At 37.7% G+C, this 22,590-nt stretch overlaps 1 protein-coding gene across 1 annotated transcript in view; it reads left to right on the top strand.

Annotated features, from left to right (window-relative positions):
* The first annotated feature begins 964 nt into the window (after window positions 1-964).
* DPT (dermatopontin) overlaps window positions 965-22,590 on the top strand; it is a 30,507-nt gene continuing 8,881 nt past the window's right edge. Inside the window, exons 1-2 of the mRNA XM_056814609.1 lie at window positions 965-1,038; window positions 6,575-6,787. Of these exons, the coding sequence (XP_056670587.1) occupies window positions 965-1,038; window positions 6,575-6,787 (287 nt within the window). The remainder of the gene's footprint in view (window positions 1,039-6,574; window positions 6,788-22,590) is intronic.

Raw genomic sequence — 22,590 nt, 5'->3', positions numbered from 1 at the left:
AACAGTGGTGCCTTGGCATTGGTGGCATCAAAAAGGGGAGGCTTTGGGAGATGGCATCTTACTGTAATTCTTCTTCAACACAATTTTTATGTTTGGACAGAATCTATGATTTCAATTGTGCAGGGAATGCCCAATAAGGAAATTGTCTCTTCTACTATAGATCTCTACCTGATCTGTAACATATAACCTTAGAACAGAATTGCCTGGGGACCCTGAAAATCAAGTGACTTGCTCAGAGTCACAGAGTCAGTATGTGTCCAAGGAAGCTACTCCCTTTCCCTTAAATTCAGCTCTCTTCATATCCTTTTCTCTACTTAGGTATTCAGCATTGTAGTACAGGATCTTATTACCCCTCACTTGGACTCTTTCCATAGTTTTCTTTTTTTTTTAATCCTTATCTTCTGTCTTCGACCATTGCTAGATATTGATTTCAAGGCAGAAGAGCAGTAAGAGCTAGACAAAGGAAGTTAAATGATTTGCCCAGGATATACTGCTAGGAAATGTCTGAAACCAAATTTGCCTCTCAATCTACCAAGCCACCTGGCTGCCCCAATGTAGTTTTCCAATTACTTTTTCTCCCCCAAGTCTCTCCTCACTCCATTCTATCCTCCACACAATTTCCAAAGTGAATTTCTAAAAGTATAAATCTGCCCATGTCACCCTTCTATTCAGTAAACTCTATGGCTCTCTATTACCTCCAAGATCAAATATAAAGTCCTATGTTTGGCATTTAAGATTCTTTACAACCTGTCCCCTTCCTACCATTTCATCTTCTCATATATTAGTTCCATCTACACACTCTATGGTCCAGCAACCTTGGCTTATTTGTTATTCCTCAATCCCCCAAACTCTATCTCTCATCTCCAGCCCTTGTACTGGCATTCCTGGCAGACTCTCTTTTCTCATCTCCACTCTTGACAGCCCTGGCTCCTTTTCAGACTTAGCTCAAATGACCCAGTCTACGATGGGTGCCCTGCTCCACCTTCTCAGGCATATGGACCCTCTAAAGTTACCTTCTACGTGCCCTAAGTATGCCTTGTAAGGATTGATTTATTGCCTTGCTGCCTCCCCCATTAGTAAGCAAGTTCTTGGAAGGTGGCATCTATTTCTGTGTTTTTACCCTTTCTTTTGGGACCCCAAGAATTTAACCCAGTGCCTGACCCTAATAGATTGCTCAAATGATCGTCTGTGATGCAGATGATTTCATTTGAGTCTCACACCAGCCCTCTGAGTCAGGTCCTACAAAAGTTTTTAAGATCAGACTTACAATTTCACTCCTTCTGCCTTGGCAATCAGCTTCTTCTCTGTCCTTATGGTCTTAGAAGAGCTCCATAAGACTTGGAGGGGGAGGGTTGTGACTTCTCTCCAGTCACCCAGCCATGATTTTCCAGTGGTGTGACCTACACTCAAGTTTTCCTGACTCCAAAGTCAGCTCTCTACCCACTATGCCATACAATCTGTCTGTAACTCAAAATATCATCCCCATTTTATAGAGGCTGAAGCTGAGGCTGAGAGAGGATGAATATCGTGTCCAAGAATAGTCTCTGAGGTGGGTTTTGGAACCTGATTGCAGGTTGAGTGATTACTCTAAACCACAATACCTTACTGACCTCAAATGTGACAAGAATCACGGGATCCCAGAGTTAGCACCAAAAGGGATCTCAGAGGTGATCTGGCCTAACCTCCTCATTTTATATAGGAAAAAACTTCCCCAGAAGGAGGGACAGAGGTGGCCAAGTTGAGACTTAAGTCAGATGATGTGAAATCAAGAATGCTTTTTCCATACTATTGTGCTAAAAGGAATAATGAACTGGAGGAATTCTATGTGAACTGGAAAGACCTTGAGGAATTAATGCAGAGTGAAAGGACCAGAACCAGGAGAACATTATACACAGAGCCAGATACACTGTGGCATAATTGAATGTAATAACTTCTATCCTGGAAGTAATGTAACAATCCAGGACAATTCTGAGGGACTTACGCTATCTACATCTAGAAAAAGAACTGTGGGAGCAGAAACGCAGAAGAAAAACAATTGCTTCATCACATGCTTCAATGGGGATATGATTAGGGATGTAGACTCTAAACAATCACCCTTGTGTAAATATTAATAATATGGAAATAGGTCTTGATCAATGGCACATGTAAAACTCAGTGAAATTGTGCATTAGACACAGGAAGGGGTGGGAGAAGGGGAGGTTACAAGAATCATAGCCAAGGAAAAATATTCTAAATTAATTAATTAAATAAATAAACTTTATAAAAAAGAATGTTTTTTCTAGGAGGTCACTCTGACTCTGATATCTTACAGTAAAGTTAGATAGATAGATAGAAAATCACTATATAGAATTATATAGAATCATTTCATATATGATGATTATTATACATAATATTGTATTGTATAGGATTATACAATCTATATATTTATGTTTAGGCACATATTCATAATATATAATCACATACAGAACATATTTGACTATATTTGTTATTGTTCAATTGTGTCCAACTCTTTGTGATTCCATATGTGATCACCGCACATCAGTGCTGTCCATGGAGTCTTCTTGACAAAGATAATGGAGAGAGTTGTCATTTCCTTCCCCAAAGGATTAAGGCAAACAGGATTAAGTGACTTGCCCAGGGTTACACAGATAGTAAGTATTTGTGGTGACATTTGACCTCAGGTCTTCCAGACTCCAGAACCAGCTGAACCATCCACTGAACCATCTAGCTGTCTACAAGCATGTGACCATGTAATCATTTATAATTATGAGGTTGTATATTATCCCACATGATGCATAAGATAACTAATATTTTATATCATTATTTGTATATCAATATAGGTTATGTGTGTGGTTATGCCTACTTGCAAGGTTAGAAAAATATTTTGGATCTTAGATACTCCCTAAAATATTGCTGCCATTTCCTTCCTAGATTGTTTGTATACTATTTCTCTTGAGATTTGTTGTACATACTTAACCAGCTGCCAGTCTCCCATATTTCATTTTGTGTGGAATAAATGGTAGAGAGGTAGGGAATTTCTTATAATCCTAATTTAATTTAACATGTCAACTAGCATCTGCTTTCTATATATCTTGTATGTAATTTCTGAAAGGCTATATAGTGTGATTTGTAGCATAATGGAACAAACTGGCATTAAATCATAGGAGACTTGAGTTCAAGTCTCACCCTAAACACACTGGGTATGCAAGACTAGTTAAGTTACTAATGATCTCTTAGTTGCCAAAACCAATGGCCTTTTTGCAACCTTCACCTTTTTTTACCTCTCTGCAACCTTGGACATTTGATCACTCTCTCTTCCTTAATATTCTATTCTCTGGATTTTCAGGACTTTTCCCTTCCCTGGTTCTCCTCCTACCTATCTGATTGCTTCTCTGATTCATTTGCTGTATTCTCCTCTAGATCATGCTCTAACTGTAGATGCTCCCCAGGATTCTTCCCTGGGTCCTCTTCTCTCCATCCTACTTCCCTGGGTAATCTAATCAATTCTCATGGATTTAATTACCATCTTTATGTCAGTGATTCTCAGATCTTCTTATCCTGCCCCAATCTCTCTACTAATCTCTAATCTTACATGTCCAACTACCTTTCAGACAATCTCAAGCTGTATGCCCAGTAAATATCTTACACTCAATATTTCAAAACATGATCTGTCCCTCTAAACTCTCCTCCCGTTCCTACCTTCTCTGTTACTGTAGAGGATCACAGCCCCTCAGGCTCCCAACCTCAAAGTCATCCTGGACTCTTCCCTATTCCTTATTCCCCACATCAAGACCTATTTCACATCTGCAACATCTCTTGAATGTCCCCTTGTCTCCTCTGATGGTGCTACAACTCTAGTGTGAGCCTTCATTCCCTCTTCTCTTGATTACTGCAATGGTGTGCTGGTGGCTCTGCCACCTTCAAGTCTCTCCCTACTTCAGGATTTCCTACTAGATGCCCCACAAATAAGACACTCTAGCTTCTGGGTCCAGTCATTCTCTCTGGCTGCCCACTATGGATGAAGTACTAAATACTGACCCACTTCCTTCTAAACTTTTCCAGCTAAAATCCCACCTGGAGAAGCCTCCCCCAACCCCTCTTGATTCCAGTGCCTTCCCTTTCTTAATTATTCCCTATTTATCTTGTATATAATTGGTTTTTTTTCGTTTGTGTTTGCATGTTGTCTCCCCCATTGGACTCTTAGTTTCTTGAGGAAAGATACTGTCCTTTGCCTCTTTTTTTGACCCTAGAATTTAGTTACATTTCTTAGTATATAATAGGGACTTAATAAATGTTTATTGAATTAAAGTTATTTAACTTCACAGGACTTTAGATGCTTATCTGCATTGGTAAAGGAAGTCCTTTAATTCAGGAAGTTCATATACCAGTGAAATCATGGGTTCTCATTTCTTATTCAACCATATGTTGTCCTTTCTGGTTCTTCCCCCTTCCCCAATAGACAGTATATAAGTTCTGTGAAGGGAATGGTCTCTGTATCTCCAACATTTAGTACAGTGTCTGGTATATACAAGATGATTAATAAATTCTTGGAATCAAGCAATTAATAGACTTGCTGCTTAAATCAGAACCAGATAAAGGACACAAACTCAGGGAGCTAATTAATTATAGACTCAGGGACGTTGAGGACACAGAAGGGTATAATGATCTATTAAGGCCCAGAATTGTTGATTCTATCACCAGCTGCCTTCAGAAGTCCAAGATAATCAGACCATCCATATTCCTAACAGTAATATTTCTCACTTAAGAATATGATGCTGTGGGTTAGCCTCTTGCTGTCTATACTAGTTTTCCCATTTTCAGATTCTAAACATGGCCCCTGGAGCTTAGTTGATATTCTCCAGATATAGATCTAGGCCTTCTAGAGTTTTGCAATAGTTGGGGAAAATTAAGATATTTAAGGACTGCTTTATTTTTACCAACCTGAAAATGCCAGCATTGTGTTAAGGAGATCTGAAACAAGCTAGTACGTACTCTAGGCACTGGTGATTGCTTTATTTTTGCAGGTTATTTTATATAAATTATCTAATTTGATCCTCAAAATTGTCCTTCAAGGGAGGGATTAAAGGTATCATTATCCCCAAATTGGGGTAGAGAAAAAGAAAGTAGAGCCGCACCTTTGATACATATCAGCTTTTTGATCCTGGTCAACTCATCTAACTTCTTTAGTGTTCTAGATTTCCAGAGAAGGTGTCAACCTGCATTAGTAAAGGTTGTTCCCTCATCTCAGGGTTCTCTGTTTGAATGGCATCCCAAATCCAGTCCCTAGCCTTAGTCTACCTTTTGATGATCATATGATTATGGGAAGGACAAAGATGAAAAATGAAAATAACACTAGGCTTGAAACAGAAAGAAGTGAGTTGATGTCACCATTCTTGTACTCACGTGCATGATCTTGAGTAAGTCAATTCCATTTTCCTTTTATTTTCTCATCTGTAAAATAGAGATAATAATAATTCTCCAACCTATCTCTTTGGCTTGTCATGAAGATTGCACGATTTTTATAAGCTTTGTTTAGTCATTTCTCAATAAGAGAACACCTTCTTAGTTTGAAATTTTGGCTACCATGAAAAGAATTGCTACAGACATTTTTGTATGTATAGATCCATCTCCTCTTTGATTTCTTTAGGTAATAAGCCGGATCACGGTATAACTAAAGCAAAGGGTATCCCTATATTAGTAACTTTCTACTCATAATTCTAAAATTCTTTCAAGAATAACTGGACCTATTAATAATTCCCTCAGCAATGTTCCAGGATACTTGTTTTCCCACAGAATCTTCAATATTTGTCATTTTCCTCTTAGCATATATAACTTTAAAATTTAGATTTATTTGCTTATTTCTTACATTAAAACACTCAGGTTACTCCCTCTATCCCTCCCCCAATTAGAGAAGGCATCATATGACAAAAAGATAGGATCGGTGACTTTTTTTTTATTAGAGTCATATATCAATTTGGAGCTCATCTTTAAGGATAACTGCTATCTAGTACAGTTTTAAATCCATTTTGATAGATCCTTTCCATCCATTTCCTCCACATTTCTTCATTATTATCCTTGAGTTTCTTGACCTTTTGTTTTTTTATATTATTTTTTCTAAGTCTATATATAGAATATTCTTTGGGGAATTTGGTTGGTCCAGACCTGAATGAGTAAATTAATTTATTTACTGCTGCCATTTTTATTACATTGAGTCTAACTTCCCACAAGCATTTGCTTCTCCAACTATTTAGGTCTTTATATCAACAAAGGAGGTTTTATAGCTAGATCATTCATTCATTCCTTCACTTACCCTCTTTACGCCTTATTTCTTTCACCTTATCAATAAGGGAACTGGACTAGGAAGTTTCTAAGGTCCCTTCAGTCCTGACACAGGGTCTAATACCCTGTGTTGTAAATATGAGTCTCTTTCCTTTATTAAGTCATTTGCCTTCTCTCCAATATGACCCCTTCCATAGACCTGCATGTTTCTGAGGATGATTTACTTGGTCAATATCTGCAGTGTATTATCTGACATACAGAACACACCAATGCCTAATGCTTAGGAAACGATCAGGTGGGAATCAGTCACTAGGAGTGTTAAATGTGAACCCAAACTAATCATCTCTTTGGATTATGTGTTTTTTTCTTTCCCTTCTCTCAGGTATCAGACATGCTCCAGCAATGGCCTCGTGGCTGGCTTCCAGAGCCGCTATTTCGAATCGGTCCTAGATCGGGAATGGCAATTTTACTGTTGCCGCTACAGCAAGAGGTGCCCATACTCGTGTTGGTGAGTTGTCACGTAAGATCAGCCTCTCAGAGACTCCTAAGGCTAGCAGGGAGGCTGAGAGTTCCTTTATGTCAAGCTCCTTCTCTCTCCAAGGGAGGACTTCTACACTCAATATTCCACATTGGCAAGAACCTCTTCAGTGCCCAGAAATCTACAGAAGAGGAGATCTTAAACTCTTTCTTAGCATATCCTATAATTGGATGAGATCCTAGGCTTTAAAAAGAGAGGTATATGCTCCAAAGAAAATGAAACAACAGTGCCAATGCATTCTGCCCTGCTGAGGATCCATTTGTGCCATTGTGTTCTGTTCTTGACAGCACAATATAGTGGGTAAGGAGTAAGTCTTAGAATCAGGAAGATCTGGGTTCAAATTCCATCTCAGGTACTTACTAGCAAATAACCTCTTTGAGTCTTGGTTTCCCCATCTGTAAATGAGGAAAATAGTAGTTCCTACCTCACAGACTCATAGTAGCATCAAGTAAGATGATAGGTGCTTTTGTAAACCTAAAGGAATACATAAATATGAGCTATTATCCCACAGTTATAACATACTCACAAGGGACTTTGTTGGCAGAGAAAACTTGAAGTTTTAATTTTAAAAAAGAGGCTTTTTAGTAGTTATCAAGTGTGAGCTATTATTTTCTATAACTTTCTGGCAATTGTACAATGGTAAAGATATCATCTACTATGAAATAGCACTTGTGTGAGAGCCTGCCTGTTTGCTTTAATACCTTCATCAAAGATGCCTTCATTGGGTGTTTAGATGATGTTCACAACAGTGTTCTATGAAGTCAGTCATTTTGATGACGCCAAGCTTTTCCATGAAACAAAGGTCCATATTTTGTAATATAAATATGCTGCCAGTGTTGTAGTATGGGTATGAGTCATGAAACATTCCAATCTATAAAAAATTGAAATTGAAGATTGCCCAAACAGTAAAAGGAGAAGTGCATTGTAGAAGAGAATTATTGGTAAGATCCCATTATAAATAAGGAATCATGAAGGGAAAATGATATTGTAAGATGTTATCAAAAAATGTATAAATGTCTGAACACACAAAAAGACCAACTGATGGACAATCTAGGTGTTCCATTAAGATACAGACACATGATACATATACATGTATGTGCACATGACATATACATAGGTGCACTTGTGCCTAAGTGTGTCTATAAACAGTATAGCACAGTGGGTAGAGAATCAGTCTCAAAGTCAGGAAGATCTGTATTCAAGACCTGCCTCTAATACATATTAGTTACATAATCTTGATGAATCAGGTTTTTCATTGTTCTTGGCAATCCTTTAAGACTATGGGTTGTCGTGAAGGTGTCCACCTATACTGGTTGAGGGAATTTCTTTCCTCACTTGGGAGTTCCCAATAATGGTGAAATCACAGATATAGACCCTATCTTGATATATATTGATATATATATATACATATATATATATATATTTCTTCCTTCCTTCCTTCCTTCCTTCCTTCCTTCCTTCCTTCCTTTCTTTCTTTCTTTCTTTCTTTCTTTCTTTCTTTCTTTCTTTCTTTCTTTCTTTCTTTCTTTCTTTCTTTCTTTCTTTCTTTCTTTCTTTCTTTCTTTCTTTCTTTCTTTCTTTCTTTCTTTCTTTCTTTCTTTCTTTCTTTCTTTCTCCCAGCCCTTTGGGACCTTTTAGCAGTGACATATCCATCAACACTCATCAAAAGTTCAACTTCCTTCCAAATTTTAATAGTTCTTTCTTCCCAAAAGAAATCAGCCAATGAGGCAAGCCCCTAGCTTCCCATAAAAAAAACAAACAATTAATACTCTTTTCATTAAATGTTTGGTAGGGCTTTTTAAAAATCCTACATTAAATGATGGTATCACTAAACCCCTTAATACTAAAGGAGCTACTAGGAAGTTAGGAGATGCAGTGAGTAGAGCACCAGGACTGAAGTTAAGAAGATCTGAATCCAAATCTGGCCACAGACATATACAAGCTATAAACAAGTCACTCAATCTCTGTTTGACTCAATTTTCTCATCTGTAAAATAGAGATAATAATGATATTTGCCTCCCAGGTTACTGTGAAGATTAAATGAAAAAAAGTATGTAAAGTGCTTAACACAGTATCCAGCACATAATAGGAACTATATAAATGCTAGCTGTTGTTGTTATTAAGTAAATAACTTTCTTTGAGCCTGGGCTGGAATACTTGTCTTAAAAGAATGATATAGGGAGGTCGACTTGCTGCTTGACCCACCTTATGACAGGACTAAGTTGGAAAGTACTCTCAAGTTATTTACAATGGAAACAGGATAAGACACTTTTTGATTCAAATACTGTAATTTAAAGATTCCACTCAAGATTCTCACTTTGGTAGCAGGCTGGGAAATTTGAAAAAGGTCAGGATTAAAAGGGATTTTGGCATGCAGTTGGCCAACTCCACTGCCTGCTGCCTGAATCTTTCTGGTTCTCCACCATGTTGCCTTCCAAAGAAAGGTTTAGTGAAATGCTGACTGCCACACTGCTAGTGGATGCCAGCTAATACAAGGAGAACTCATCTTTCTCTTTGCCTTTGGAAAAGGGCATTGCTCACTGCAGTCACTATGGCAGCCTTCCTATTATCAAGGAATGTCCTTTATCAAGTCAAAGGCATCATGCCAAGGACCTAACATTTCCCTGGTACTTCATGGTGAACTCTTCCCTTCTTATCTCTTTATTCTCTTCCTCTTAAGCCTCTCGTTCCTTTTAGTGTTGCTTCATTTTTCATATTGGTATCATGCTAGGGAATGAGAAACTTTGGGCAACCATTAAATATCTTTTATCCTAAGGCTTTTTTACTTCAATTATTTTTAGTGCCTACTATGAGCAAGTTTGTGTCCTTAAACACTCAGGATAAAAGACAGAGCCCACCTCAGAAAGCTACATTCTTTTCTGGGGGAATAAAATGTATAAAATCAATAGAGCCTGTAGCCTTCTGGGAAATACCCCAATATAGCCTCAGGTCTAGGTCTCTATAAATTGAGTAACAGGGTCTTTTAGTTCTGAAATAAGCATTCAAGGTAATAAACATGTATTGCATATAGGATTGTCTTTCACTCTGAGCAGATGCAGAAGTCTTATTCTTACTTCTGATTAAGAAATGTAGATAACATACATTTACAGGTCATAATGTGAATAATCAATACAACCTTTCTTCCTTTTCCACCTGCAAAAAAGAGACAGAGACTCCATTAATGTAACAAACAAATAGATTTTAATATTTTTATTATTTTTAAACCCTTACCTTCCGTCTTGGAGTCAATACTGTGTATTGGCTACAAGGCAGAAGAGTGGTAAGGGTAGGCAATGGGGGTCAAGTGACTTGCCCAGGGTCACACAGCTGGGAAGTGTCTGAGGCCAGATTTGAACCTAGGACTTCCCATCTCTAGGCCAGGCTCTCAATCCACTGAGCTACCCAGCTGCCCCCTAATATTTTAAAAAAATAAATCAAACCTATACTTTTAGTGAAATGCAAGATAAAGCATTTAGTTTCCAATTTAACTCATCATATCTTTCTGAACCATCATATTTTCATCACTCCTCTCCTTTACTCCTTTCTTCACAGCCCCCAATGATGCCAAGATTTTAATGCTATTTACAAGAGTTGGGCAGAGTTCTGACAATGCTCACTGTAGAACTGAAAAGTTCTCAGGGTATTTCCTTTTTAAAATTTTAGTGACAAATTTCCACATTAATTTTCTGAAGTAATATGATCCAGATTGTCTCCCTCCCCTCTTCTTTCTCTGTTCTTGGGCTATTTTCTTGATTCTGAATGAAGCTATTTGAAGCTCTTTAATTCTATAGCTTCAAATGCAGCACTTACCTAGTGCCTTGTTCAAGTATTACCTTCTTTATCTGCAGACTATCTGAAATTCAGTGGGAAAGAGCTGAATATAGTGGCAGAAGTCCTGAGTTCAAATATTTCAGTTACAACCTAAATATCCTTAGGCAAGTTGTTTCCTCTCTGGAGGTCTCAATTTCCCTTTAAATCTTCTAAAATATCAGCTCAGTTCCTTAATAATACATTATATTTTGGAAATATAGTATTTGTTTACTTAAAAGTTTTTGCTCCTTCAAATAAGAAATGCAATCCATCTTTTGGCAATATATTAGTTTTTTTCCTAAGCAGTTTTATACATAATGTACAATTTTATTCACATTCTATCCCTATGAGATGAATTGGGCAGTAGTTATCTTCATTTTGCACATTAAAAAAAACTGAGGCTCAGGAACATAGTGACTTTCCAAATATCTAAAAAGACAGAAAACTAAAAGCAGTATTTATTCCAACACATAATGTACTGATTATACTCTTTTCCCCCTAGCCTATCGCCTCTGCTTAAGTACAGGGAGCCCTTACCTGTGTTCATTTGAGAGACAAAAATGAAAGAAGGAATGAACACATCAGCAGTACAGGTTAAAATTAAGAGAGGCACTTTTCTACTCTGGACCAAAAGGTAAACCAATTTCTTAATGAAATGCTGCTATGTTAAAAGAGACTCAACCTATTATTTTGTTCTAAAATACTGGCCTGACTCTAGGTAGAAACTCCTACGGATAATATGAGAAGCAAGAAAAGTACAAAATACTGCCCGTGTCCAGACTACAGATCAACAGATTAAGCCTCTTGCATGATGGGTGGCAAAGGTCAGAGATTCTCAGGGAGCTTGTCAAGATTTCCATTTGCCTCTCTGTCTGTCCATCTGTCTGTCTGTCTCTTACATAGACACACATCTCTGTCTCTGTCTCTGTCTCTCCCTCTTTTCCTCCATATCCCTCCACCAAAAGCAATGTAGTTTCTTGTAATTCCTAGTTTGCTTGACTTGAGTCCTATAAATCCATTTTCTATTGATGTTATATTTAGTCAGACAGACCAAAGCTCTAAGGATCATCAAACAAGTCAGCCTCTCTTTTTCATTTCAGCTGGGGTTTTGCTCTCACCTTATGAATCCTGACATTCTTATTCTATCTTGGTTTGCTGACAGTGTAAAGGGATGTACCTAACCTCCACCATAAACCAATCCCAGCCACATTGTTCCCATCCAATGAATGCTACATATAGGAAAAAAACCCAACCATTTGTAGAAATGGGTTATAAGCCTAACTCGGCAAAAACTCTCATTGATCTAAAGAAAGTAAAAGGATGGATTACATTATCATTACCATTCTTAGAAAGAGGGATTGATTGTCTTAGGAAAAAATATGAAGTTGACTAAGTTTATCTTTTGTCTCCCTCACCTTCCCTTCTTATGTCCCTTTTTATCTTCTGACTCTAGCCACCTCTTGCTGACCAGGCTGACCAGGGTCCCCTACTCTGGTTCCCACTTGGACCCAACCCCTCCAAGTATGCTTCAGGTTCTTCTCCCCATCCTCTTTAATCAATGTGTCAACATGTGCTTGCCCCTTGAACCATTTCTTCATCATCTGCCCCAGGGACTATTTCCCTAACATGATAAATTAATTTCCATCACTTAAATATCCATTGTTGAACAAAAGTTCAATAGATATTATTGCCTTTTTGCTTCACCTCTCCCAGGAAATGTTACAGGGTAACAGGGGGCTTCTATACCTGGATCCAAACAATTGAACAAAATTTGGTATTGTAGGCATCTTGGAAAGCTAGTAAGGAGACTTCTAAAAGCACTTTAAGAGCAAGAACCATGCTTCCCTTGTCTTGTGGTCTGAGGGAGTCTGGAGTCAGATGGTCCAAATCCTGCTACCTCATAATCTCCGTATGGGAATAAGTAAATTACTTCACTATTGGGACCTCAGTTGAATCATCTATCTGTAAAAGGAGGACTTTGGATGAGATAATTTCTAGAGTTATTTGCTTTTATGCTTCAGTGATCTCAGATTCCCCTTTGGCATCTATTAGAACCTGAATAAGCCAATTTTTAAATGATGATAGTCAAGTACCCATTTATGTACTGGGAATTTCTATTTAGGAATGGTCAGTCTTGACTGTTCCTAAGATCTTTCCTTATTTGTTCATTTTAAGTCATCAATGAATGAACTACCAGACCAGACCCTTCTGAGAGCTTCCTTTCACTCCAAATTGGCCACTGCCTACTCTGCCCACTAATAGAATCAGTTTTATAGGCTAGGACTCCTCATTGGAGTTTTGCAGGCACATCTATCTCCACTTAACAGCCCTTAGGTACTGGAATTTGGGGAAGAGGAAACTTTACAGTCCCTGTGAACAGAGTGTGCTGAAGACACACTCTATGCCTCCATGCCTTCTCACCTGTAAAAGCCAAAAGCCAGAAGTGCCTTAAAACAGAGGTTCTTTTAGAGAACAAAATTATCTAATAGCCAGAGTAATTATACCAGGTGGAAGGCAGGAAGGTCCCAAGCTTTTTATAAAACACCTACTATCTGCCAATCATTGGGCTAGGTATTTTGAAAATATCTCATTTCATCCCCTGGATGATTGCTGTTATTATTTTTTACTCATTTTACAGTTAAGGTAACTGAGGCAGACGGTAATTAAATGACTTGCCCAGGTAAGTTACACAATTCATAAGTATCTGAGGACAGATTTGAACTTAAAATATCCTGACTCCAGGTCCAGTGCTTTATTCCCTATATCCCCTAGCTGCCTATTGCTTTTTGCTCTCTTCCTTAAAAAATTTCCTGTACTTGTTTATACACAGACATAGACACCACAGATACACACATGCACACACATCCTTCACACACACACACACACACATACACACATATAAAGAAAATGTTTTGAAATTCTACACTTCTCACTCCATGAGATCCTAAACTATTTCCCCAATTTACCACCTGCAGAATACAGCCTTGTCTGGTTGCTGGGCTCCTGAAAGCCAACCACAACCCAGGAGGCTGCTCTGGGGAACAAGACATCAGAAAGAAAGAAATCCCCTGAGCTCTCTAATTCCCAAATGTTGACACTTACAAGACAGTGTGTCCAGAACAGAAACTCCTTATTTATTTGGTTAAAGAGCCATCTGACCTTGTTGTATTATCCATGTCCCATGTGAGAAAGCCCAGTAAATATTCCTGGCAGTGTATAAGTTCATTCATTTATTCATGGACCAGGAAAGAGAAACAAAGAAAAAGATGGAGAAGGGAGGGAAGAAAGCAGAAAGTGAAGGAGAAAGAAAGTTAAGAGTCAGGGATGAGGATAGAAGCTCCCTGGCTGCTGTGACTGCTTGTTCATCTAAAATCCATCTAAAAGTCTTTCTTTCTCATACTCCAAGAGACTGATGATCTCATTGTAACAAGGACCCCAAGTGACATGGGTCTCAACCCCCCTTTACTGGCTAGACAGCCTTTATCTCTGGGCTTATAAAAAAATTCATCTTCTGGTGGCCAACCTTTTGTTGATGAGCCTTTCCAATCTTAGCTAAGCTAAGGACCAGCCCACACATGCACTCCTCTGAAATAGTTCTTGAGATCTCAGAATCATCTTCATCTTTATGGTATAAGAAGGCATGAAAGAGGAATTTAGCAATGAGTCTGCTTTAATAAACCTGATTTAAAAAAAGTTTATCAACTTGGATTGGTTGATAAACTGGTTATTTTCTCAAATAAAGTGTAAATTCCTTGAAGGCCGTCACTATTTTCTTTTTGCTCCAATGACTCTCTTCCTATGGAAACTTATAAATACTTGTTTAAGTGAATAAATGCCTGTGATTAAAATATTAATCAAAGGATGATAAGTAGACATTTCTTCCATATAGGAGTTAAGAGGATGGAAGGAGATTCTCTAATAAGGTTTTGAATCAAAGAAGATAGAAAATATCTCAGTGAAAATCCAGTCCAGGAATCCCCTTTCTAACATCCCTAACAAGTGTTTGTATGATGAAGATCTCCAGGGAAAGGAAAGTCAGTATTCCCTGAGGAGACCCATTTTACTTTGAGGTAGCTTTAATGGCACTGTGGTTCCTTACATTTTAATTCTGAGTGCTTTTTCACTTGCTCTTCATTCTCTCCCCTTGGGCTCAATAGAACCAGTCAGGAAGACTTTGGATCAAATCATGCCTCTGATACTTACTAGCTGTGTCTCAGGGGCAAAGTTACTTAACTTCTCTGTATCCCCAAGTAACTCTATAAAATGATATATTTAAGGTATGTGACTGATACATTGATAAAGGGGGTTCCCACACTAGGATCTACAAATGAAGAATATGAGGTCCCAAGATATACCTTACAGTCCAGGGAACCTCCAATAAATGATTCTAGGCTCAGAAGAACCAGGGTTCATTATGGGGTATCTGACGCCTCCTCACAGATACATTTTCCATGCCAACTTGGCTCCCACTCCAAAGTAACACTTGAGCAGACTTTAAAAGAATAAAGCATATGTGTGACTCACATCCAAGGTCCCCTCAAGTCAACAGGTCCTTTCTAGAAAAAATTCTCAATGTACAATATGAGCATTAGATAGAAGATAGCTGTTTATTTCTCTACCAAAGAAATTGCTTAAGATGAGAAAAGATTCTTAAGTACATAATAAGAAACATAGAAGACATGAAACATTCATCATACTCTCCCTGAAAAGTAAATAAGAGAGCGCATGTGTGCGCACGCACACACACACACACACACACACACACACACACACACACACACACACACACACACACACCCCTTTACAAGGGAATGAAAGAACTGAGGTTCAATGGTCCAGAGATAATGAATAGTTTATCCAAGGTCCTTGAATTCCAAAGCCAAAATTAAAGGGACATTAAAAGGAGAGCTCTAGTTCAACCATCCCATCTCATTTTACAAATGTAGAAGGCAAAGATCAGATTGGTTAAGTATCTTTCCCAATGTTCCAAGCCTTGTTATCTCAATCCAGTGTTTTTGTCATACCATCAGCATAATAATAATAATGTAAGTGGTGATAATATTTTTCACAAGCAATTAGTAAATGCTTACTTTTCCAAGGAGAAACTAGCTACTCAAAGGGGTAGGCTAGAGGGAAGAAGGCACTCCCATTGTGAGAAATTTAGGGTTCAACCAAGCTTCTAGGGTGGGGAGGTTTCCGGAACATTATGGAGAAAGTCTAAGAGAAGAGCCAAGAATGCAACCCCAAAAAGAATTCTACCTGTCTATAGAGAGATACAATCAATGTGGTAGCAAATATGTATGTCTGATTGGGTATATACATGCATATGTGTGTGTGTGTGTGTAGAGAGAGAGAGATGGATAGGTAGGTAAGTAGGTAGGTAGGTAGATAGGTGGATGGAAAGATGGATGGATGGATGGATGGATGGATGGATGGATGGATAGACAGGTAAATAGATAGATATATAGAAGGATAGATAGATAGATAGATAGATAGATAGATAGATAGATAGATAGATAGATAGATTGATAGATAGATAGAAGGATGGATGGATAGATAGATAGATAGATAGATAGAATGTGTATGTGTCCATCTATGAAGGTAAATTATATATAGATGTGGAGTTACTGAAATATATGTTTGAAATATAATTGTGACTCTAGTGATATAGGGAACTCCTAATGAGAAAACTCCCTTCATCAGTACAACTGCCACCAGCTCTGTAAGTATTCTTTTTAGAGTGTTACCTGAGGTACTAAGAGTGATCTGCCCAGTGTCACACAAGCATGTTTCAGAGGAAGGACTTAAACACAAAATTCCTAACTCTGAGGCTGATTCTTTCCACTATGCAATGCTCCCTCTCCCTACATGTATACATATACATATACTACATATATGGTCACCCATGTATATATATATATATATATGTGTGTGTGTGTGTGTATACAATCTCTACACATATACATATACACACACAAATCTATAGGTTGTACATGCATGTGCATAGTCACATATGTGTAGATAAAGACACACCAAGCAGAAGATTTGGACTTCTCAGCATGATGTTAGCAAACTACAAAAATATCTCCAAAGTGGCCACAGGACTTTAGGCTATTGATGAGCATTTCCTACTCTCTAGCTGTCTATGGTGTTTGCATGCCAGATTACTGTTTTCTAACATAGTGATAATGCTCTCCAGGTAGTAACTGGCTATCAATCCAAAAGACCAGAGGCTTGGAAGCGAATGCCCATTCCCTTCCCTAAACAAATCACCAACATAAATGTTCAAAGCCACTCCACATTTTCAAAATGCAATTACTGCCAAGGAAAGTCCACTGGACAGGTGGTACAATTGAAAGAGTGTAATACGTAGATTCAAGAAGATCTGACTTCAAATCTTGCCTGTGTTAATTTCTGATATCTGAGAAACTCACTAAATGAATGATGCTTATTGATGTTGCCTTGTGCCACTAGGGAATCATTGCCTAAGAAACAAGAATGCAATTCAGTCAGTTACAAACTAGATGTGTAGACAGGAACATGGGAATAACATCCCTTTCTTATTCTTCATAATTCAGATTAACTGTTTTGTCTTGATTAGTGGAAATTTTACTATTCCTTGAATACCTATAGATCATCATCTCCAAAGATGGTGAAACTCAAATCACAGCAAAAGTTGGACCTCTTAGAAATCATGCTGATTAATACACTTTTTTTCTTCAAATTTCAGATTGTAATAGAGCCATTAAGTAATAATGATAATGAGCCTGGGGGAGAGAGTAAGCAATTTACTTAGGATCATACAGCTAGTGAGTGTTGCAAGATTTGAATTCAAATAATTGACTCTAAGGCCAGTATTTTATCCACTATGCTACCTAGTACAATGGAAATATTAGTGACTCTGGAGTTAAAGAATCAGGGTTCAAATACTGCCTCTGTCACTACCTGAGTTGATCTTGAAAAGACCATTTGACTTCTCTGAGATTCCTTTCTAATCTGCAAAGTGAAGGAATAGACCAGATGGTGTCTAAGTTCCCTTTTGCCTCCCAATTTATAGCCTCATAAAGTAAAATAAAAAATTTACCTAGTGCTTTAAACCCTTCCCCTACAAATACCCTGTTCATTATTGTTTCCCTTTTACAGGTGAGTAGACTCAGCATACATAGAGATTAAATGACTTGCCCATAGTCCCACAGATAGTGTCAAAGAAAGAATTGGAAAGATCTGACTACACTCCATAAGTTAAGAATGATAATGCAATGTTAGCATTCACACCACCCCAAATCCACTTTCCTCTTCTATGCACCCCATTCCTAGTACCTACTGGCATGCCAGTACAACAGGGGCTCCTTGAGAACAGGGATCATTTTGTTTTTGTCTTTTATTCCTCTGAGCTCTGAGTACATGGAAAATCTACAAATACACTTATAAAACCCACTCACTTATTAAAAAATCATTAATCACTCCTTTCTCAATCCTTGGAATATGGTAAGTTCTTAATAAAGGTTCCTAAATTGAATTATTGAATTCACAAATCCAACTTCTGAACACATAAGATGGGAGGTGAGTGTTTATGATCTGAGCATTGAAAGCTGGTGGCTCCCATCATAGACAAGGCTCTATATTCACAGACTAGAAATAGATTGGTGGGCAGTTGAAAGAAACATCAATCAGGTTCTAGGTCCTTTTTTTAATAATTCTCTGCCACCTCTTAGGAACAAAGCTTCCTCTAAACAATAGGGTCTCTGTTCTTGGGTAGAATCAACTGTCCCTTTCATCATTTTGACTTATATTTCCATTACCATGCCATATTTATAGTTTAGTCATTTAACTGCTGCCTAAGGATATGTACCTTCTATTGGAGCTTCAAAAACTCAGGAAATTAATGGATTTGATGGACTGTCTAATAGTCCTTGGTCAGATGGAGTCTAAATCTACCCAGAGCAAGTCACTGCAGCTTAGATTCTGCCTGCCAAAGCATGGCTGCCCCTTTTGCCCATGGCTCCTGTTTACTGTTAGAGAACATTAATTCGGTCATCTGGGTGCCCATTCAGCAAATATTTATTGGTAGCCCTCCTAACATGTCAGAAAGAGTAGGAGAATATAATTCCTGGGCCTCACCATACTAGGACTTATAAGAGGGCTAGGGAGATGAGATTTATAGATGTAAAAATGTAAACAAGAGATGGCATAGAGACTACTATTCAGGTGGGGAGGAGAAAATATGTAATATTCCAGAGACAGAACAGTCTTAATGAACCCACTCCATTCCAAGCCTCCATTTTTGCTTTAGAAACAATGAACCAGTCTATCCAAGAGCATATTTAAGTTCTCCCTGGGAAGTTTTCAGAGATTTTCCATCTTTTAAAACAAGAAATATCTCAGGAGTGGTGCTACCACATGGTGTTTTCACCACTCAAGATGACATGGGAGAGGTACTAAAAAATGAATCAAAATCAAAATCATCTCTTCTGAGATTCTGTCCATGTGTTTAGGAAAATCAAATTTTGATCCTATGGTGTTTCCACCATAACAACTCAGCCCCTACAACTAGAACACTCTACTGGTGTAAGTTTCCCCTAATCCTTTGAAGAGACCTGGATTCCTTCTTGGGATGGGAGCTTTCCTAATGCATGTCTGACTTAGATTTGGTTCAGGAGGCATTTCTATCTCTTTATGAGAGAATAAAAGCAGAACACTATATGATCTTGTTTTATGATCAAAGGACATTTTTGTAAAGGGCTTTGTAAACCACAAATCACTATTTAAATTTTAGCTATTATTTTCATCACCATCCTTTCTTTTGTTCTGAATTCTTATTAGTTTAACAACTATAAATTCTGGCTCCTGGGACAGATTAATGCCATGGATGAGGTTTACTGAAATCAGAAACAAGCATTTATTGAGTTCCTGATTTGTTTCTCACACTGCTACATATTGGGGATATGAAGACAGAAATGAAATAATCCCTACCTTCAAAGAGCTAATATTCTACTAGGGAAGACAGCATATACATAAATAGACATACTCAAAAATATATTTTAATACAAGGTAAATTTAAGGGAACAGCTGAGGAAAGAAAGGTTTCATATAGAAGGTGAATAGAATTTTGGAGGAAACAAAGGATTCTGAAAGTTGGAAATGGTCTAGGAATGAGGAGGGTCTTAACTAGATAGGTAGCTATATGAGTGAACAGAAGAGGACAAACAAAAGCGATGTTAAGGTAGAAAAAGCAAAATTTAGCAACTAATTGGATATTTGGGGGTTGAGAGAGTAAGGGAAGATATTGGTGGTGTCTTTGACACTTGATATGCCTTGAGGATACTGGATGAAAAAATTTCTATGTTCATCCTAAAGTTTTCCTCCCTCAAGTATAATGTACAACAGAGAGTAGACCTTTCCTTCACCGATATTTGACTCCAAGTATAAAGAGTACTGGAGATGAGATGGGAGTTTGAGAAAATGCTATTTTCATTTTCAATTTGACACTTAGTCATTCTTTTTAAATATAGAAATGGTAGATTATTATAATCATAATTTTTACTATTCTCAGGCACATGCTCATATAGAATTGATGCCAGGAAAGGAATAAATAAAACACAAAATTGAAATGCTTAAATAAAATGACAAATTTTAATAAGTTAAATAACAATCACTTCCCTATGTATTACTTCCTTTCCCCCAGACTAGCATGAAGTTTAATTATTTAAACTGGCTTTAAAATCTTATGGTGCCACTTGAGAAAGTCTATTGGAAGAGATGCCTTGTTTAAAGTTTGCCTAAAGCTGACAGAGCAGTTTTATGGGCGTAGTATCTTCCCATCTCCATGCCATTGTCCTTCCTAAATGACCAAAACAATAAACACACAAAGTTATAAACCCCAAACCTTTCTGTTCCATTGCTCAGGTCTTTCTGGATCTTCTTGATTGGCACACCTAGTGATCTGGCACACAAGCCTGTGTACTTGTATCATTTGTTCCCAAACACAAAAATTTCATTTCTCTCTTTTTTTCTCTACCAAAGAAAAGTAATCTTCTCACTATGAAGAAATAGAACACAAATATTTGGTATGTAGATGAAATCCAAGCTGTGTGAGATCCTGATTAGAAAGTATCTAGATGCCTTCAAAGAGTTCTTGTCATGAGATTCAGATGAACCATATTTCTGGATACCCAAAGGACTCTATAACATGATTGCTGAATCATTGTTAATCTTTAAAAAGCCATACAAGCAGGAGAGGAGCCACAACACTGGAGACTGTCAAATGCTGCCTTATTTTCAAATAGGAAAGTAAGATTTTCCAGACTCTGGACCAGTGATCTCAAAATCAATTCCTGGAAAAATTTTAGAACAGGGTATAAGAGTGGTTTGTAAACACTTAGAAAGGAAAGTGTTGGTTACTGTGGGTAAGTACAAATGCATAAACAAGTCATGCCAGACTTGCTTAATTTCATTTTTTAAACAATAGTACTAGTTACAAGATCAAGGAATCACTGCTGTCAGCATATGCCCTTTTTTCTATTTATCTTTCTTTAATTTTTTTACTTTTATTTAGAATATTTTTCCATGGTTACATGATTCATGAACCACCTCACCCCCCTGCTTTCTCTTCCCCACCTCCCAAAGTCAACAAGCAGTTCCACTGGATTATACATGTATCATTGTTCAAAACCTATTTCCATGTTATTCATATTTGCAATAGAGTGATTTTTTAACATTAAAACCCTAATCATCCCTATCATACTACATGGTCGATCATATATTTTTCTAATGAATTTCTGTTTCCACAGCTCTTTCTCTGGATGTTGATAGTGTTCTTTCTCATAAACCCCTCTAAATTGTTCTGGATCATTGCATTGCTGCTAGTAGAGAAGTCCATTACATTCGATTGTGCCACAGTGTATCAGGCTCTGTGTACAATGTTTTCCTGGTTCTGCTCCTTTCACTCTGCATCAGTTCCTGGAGGTCATTCCCATGGAATTCCTCCACTTTATTATTCCTTTAAGCACAATAGTATTCCATCACCAACAGATACCACAATTTGTCCAGCCATTCCCCAACCCTCATTTTCCAATTTTTTGCCACCACAAAGAACAAAGTTATGAATATTTTTGTGCAAGTCTTTTTCCTTATTATCTCTTTGGGGTGTAAACAACAGTGATAGCTGGATCAAAGGGCAGGGAGTCTTTTATAGCCCTTTGGGCAGATACCCTTTTTAAGCAAGGCATTAATCAGTCTCATGTAGGTGTAGAAATCCTGCAGGTCTATGGTCTGGAAGATTGTACAGACTTTGAAACTTAGAGGACCAGATACAAGAGTGGCTTTGATGGTTCAACCGGTAATTTGAAGGAAGGACTCTAAGGAGGTGCTGTGGGGCTTTATTCTTTGTCCTAGTTTCTTCAATAGCTTTATCAATGATTTCCTTAAACAGAATATATACAACAAATTTGTGTGTGACATAAAGATGGAAGGGAGGTTAAATACATTGGATGACTGAACCAGAAGGGAAAGAAAGTCAGGAGAGGCTTAAATTTATATTCCACCTCTGATACTTGCTAGCTATGTCCCTTGGGAAAAATTTCTGTGACCCTTAGTTTCCTCATCACAAAATGGAGATAATATCTATAGAAGAGCAACTAGGTGGCTCAGTGGATAAACTCCAGGGTTGGAGACAGGAAGACTCATCTGCCTGAGTTTGAATCTGGCCTCAGACATGTAACAGCTATATGATCCTGGGCAAGTCATACAACCCTGTTTGCCTCAGTTTCCTCATTTGTAAAATGAACTAGAGAAGGAAATGGCAAATCATTCCACTATCTCTGCCAATAAAACCCTAAATGGAATCATAGAGTAGACACAACTGAAACAATTGAACAAGAACATCTGTAATACCTTTCTCACTCAGGTATTGGAAGGTTTTGATGAAATATTGAGTGTAATGTGCTCTTTAGGGTTAGTTACTA

The sequence above is a fragment of the Monodelphis domestica genome, chromosome 2 (genome assembly GCF_027887165.1).
Source record: "Monodelphis domestica isolate mMonDom1 chromosome 2, mMonDom1.pri, whole genome shotgun sequence".
NCBI lineage: Eukaryota > Metazoa > Chordata > Mammalia > Didelphimorphia > Didelphidae > Monodelphis > Monodelphis domestica.
The sequence above is the reverse complement of the archived record's forward strand: the minus strand, read 5'-3'. Positions and strand labels throughout refer to the sequence as shown.